This window comes from Clupea harengus, chromosome 16 (genome assembly GCF_900700415.2).
Source record: "Clupea harengus chromosome 16, Ch_v2.0.2, whole genome shotgun sequence".
In the NCBI taxonomy this organism is placed as follows: Eukaryota; Metazoa; Chordata; class Actinopteri; order Clupeiformes; family Clupeidae; genus Clupea; species Clupea harengus.
Window position 1 is genome coordinate 26,689,814 of NC_045167.1, and position 2,500 is coordinate 26,692,313.

Sequence of the window (2,500 nt, forward strand, 5' to 3'; positions counted from 1 at the left end):
CAGACAGGCAGGCAGACAGACAGAGACAGCCAGACAGCCAGCCAGACAGACAGACAGACAGAGAGACAGGCAGACAGGCAGACAGACAGACAGACAGGCAGGCAGACAGACAGACAGACAGAGACAGACAGGCAGACAGACAGACAGAGACAGCCAGACAGACAGGCAGACAGGCAGACAGGCAGAGTCTGTGGCAGTGAGGTGAGTATGCGGGTGCAGGCACCTGAGCCAGAGATGGTCCAGGGAAGGGCGACAGATACTCCGTGGGCGGAGTGCCAGCCTGGTCCATGCCCACGGGCACGCCCTGGCAGACGACAGGAGAGGAGGAGGAGGAGGAAGAGGAGGGAGAAGGAGGAGGAGGGTGAGACGGGACCTTCATCAGGTCAAAGGTCAGATTCATGCATAGTACACATGCAGAGAGACTGGGCCGCCCCGACAGCAGCAGACAGGGTCAGAGCCGGCCCGTATCAGAACCACGTTAGACTAGCACAGGGTCAGAGCCGGCCCGTATCAGAACCACGTTAGACTAGTAACCATAGTAACCCAGTCATCACACTAGTAACCATAGTAACCCAGTCATCACATTAGGATTAGGGTTGCATTAGGTAACTGAGTTCAGACTCAGTACAGGTGAAAGGTCACAGATTAGAGATTCCAGCAGCCCTCTGTACGTTAAAGGTTAAAGGTCAGATTAGAGGTGACATATTCCAGTAGCCCTCTGTACGTTAAAGGTTATTAAAGGTCACAGACAGACCAGTAACATGCATCAGGTTAGTCAGTGATTCCACTTATGTTTTACACACACACACACACTCTCTCTCCACATAATCTCAGCATTGCTTCTTACACTTACACACACACACACTCTCTCTCTCCACCACTCCACATAATGTCAGCATTGCTTCTTACACACACACACACACACACACACACACACACACACACACACACACACACACACACACACACTTACCGGTACTCTGGATAAGGGTGTTTTGGAGGGCGTGGTCTGGCCATACCCTGCAGACGTGGGCGTGGGCGCGGGCGTAGTGAGGGGGGTACCTGCCTGTTGCCCCTGTGCCAAGGGCAGGCTGGAGGGGGGCAGCGGGGTGGCGGCTGCCCCGGCGATGGAGCCCGCGGGGGGGGAGGAGGTGCCGGGGGTGGCGCTGGGGGGGTCGGTGGCGTCGGGCGCGGCGGAGGAGGAAGAGGAGCTGAGGTCCATGAAGAGGGAGCGCAGCTTCTTGTCCAGCGCGTGGATGTCCTCCACGCCCGGCGCCTTGGCCTGGGCCTCCGCCAGCAGCTCACACTCCGCGCAGAACGCGTGCGCCTGGCCAGGGGTGCCACCGCTGCCGGGCGCCGCCGGGTGTGTGTGTGTGTGCGTGGGCGCGGGCTGCACCGGGGGGGTGCCGCCACTCACCGGCTGCAGAGCGGGCGTCTGCGTCTGCGTCTGCGTCTGCGTGCCCAGGGTGGCAGGGGCCGCACTCGGGGGGCTCAGCTGGGGTGGCGCCTGGATGGCAGCGGTAGGATCGCCCACGGCGGGGGGGGGGGCAACATCCGCCGGCACAGCGGAGGGGGCAAGAGCCACATCAGAGGGGGCAGGACTGGTGATGGGGGCAACAGTGGCAGTGGCCAGAGCGGCAGCGGGCAGAGGGGCGGCGGGCAGAGTGGCAGCGGCGGGCAGAGTGGCAGCGGGCAGGCTGGCGGCGCTGCAGGGGAGGGGAGGGCCAGTAGGGGCAGCAGTGGAGATGGCAGGCTGGGTGCCAGGGGGCATCTGAGGGGCAGATTGAGCAGAGGGAGGAGGGGGAGAGGAGAAGGAGGAGGAGACGGATGGAGAGATGGAGATGGAGGGGAGGGGGGCGGGGGAGGTGGAGGGGGGGAGAGGGAGCAGGGCGGGGGGTTCTGAGGCGGGGTGGAGGGTCGGGGGGGCGGTGCTGGGGCCGGGGTCGTACTGCTGTTGCCCCTGACGCAGCTCAGCGAAGGCCTGCTGGAGGCTCACGGCAGACGCAGACTGGGACAAACCAAAACCTGGAGCGGCAGCCGGAGCTGGGGGAGGAGCACACACACACACACACACACACACACACACACACACACACACAAGACAGTATACACACACACACACACACACACACACAAGACAGTATACACACACACACACACACACACACACGACAGTATACACACACACACACACACACAAGACAGTATACACACACACACACACACACACACAAGACAGTATACACACACACACACACACACACACGACAGTATACACACACACACACACACACACACACACAATAGAGAAATGATGAAGAAAGTGAATGATTCATGAGTGTGTGTGCAGATGAGCATGGGTGGTACGGTTCAGAGTGTGTGTGTGTGTGTGTGTGTGTGTGTGTGTGTGTGTGTGTGTGTGTCTCACCTGCGGCGGGGGCAGCCTGGTCCTCTGAGAGGGGGGGGCTGGTGGGGCTGAAGAACTGCTCCCTGAGACGAG

At 60.7% G+C, this 2,500-nt stretch overlaps 1 protein-coding gene across 1 annotated transcript in view; it reads right to left on the reverse strand.

The window, feature by feature from the left end:
- LOC105910466 (serine/threonine-protein kinase WNK1-like) overlaps positions 1-2,500 on the reverse strand; it is a 104,180-nt gene that overhangs the window by 15,776 nt on the left and 85,904 nt on the right. The window contains 3 exon segments of the mRNA XM_042710036.1: positions 224-304; positions 974-2,043; positions 2,429-2,500. The exon segment at positions 2,429-2,500 is cut by the window's right edge and continues 75 nt beyond it. Coding sequence (XP_042565970.1) covers positions 224-304; positions 974-2,043; positions 2,429-2,500 — 1,223 coding nt within the window.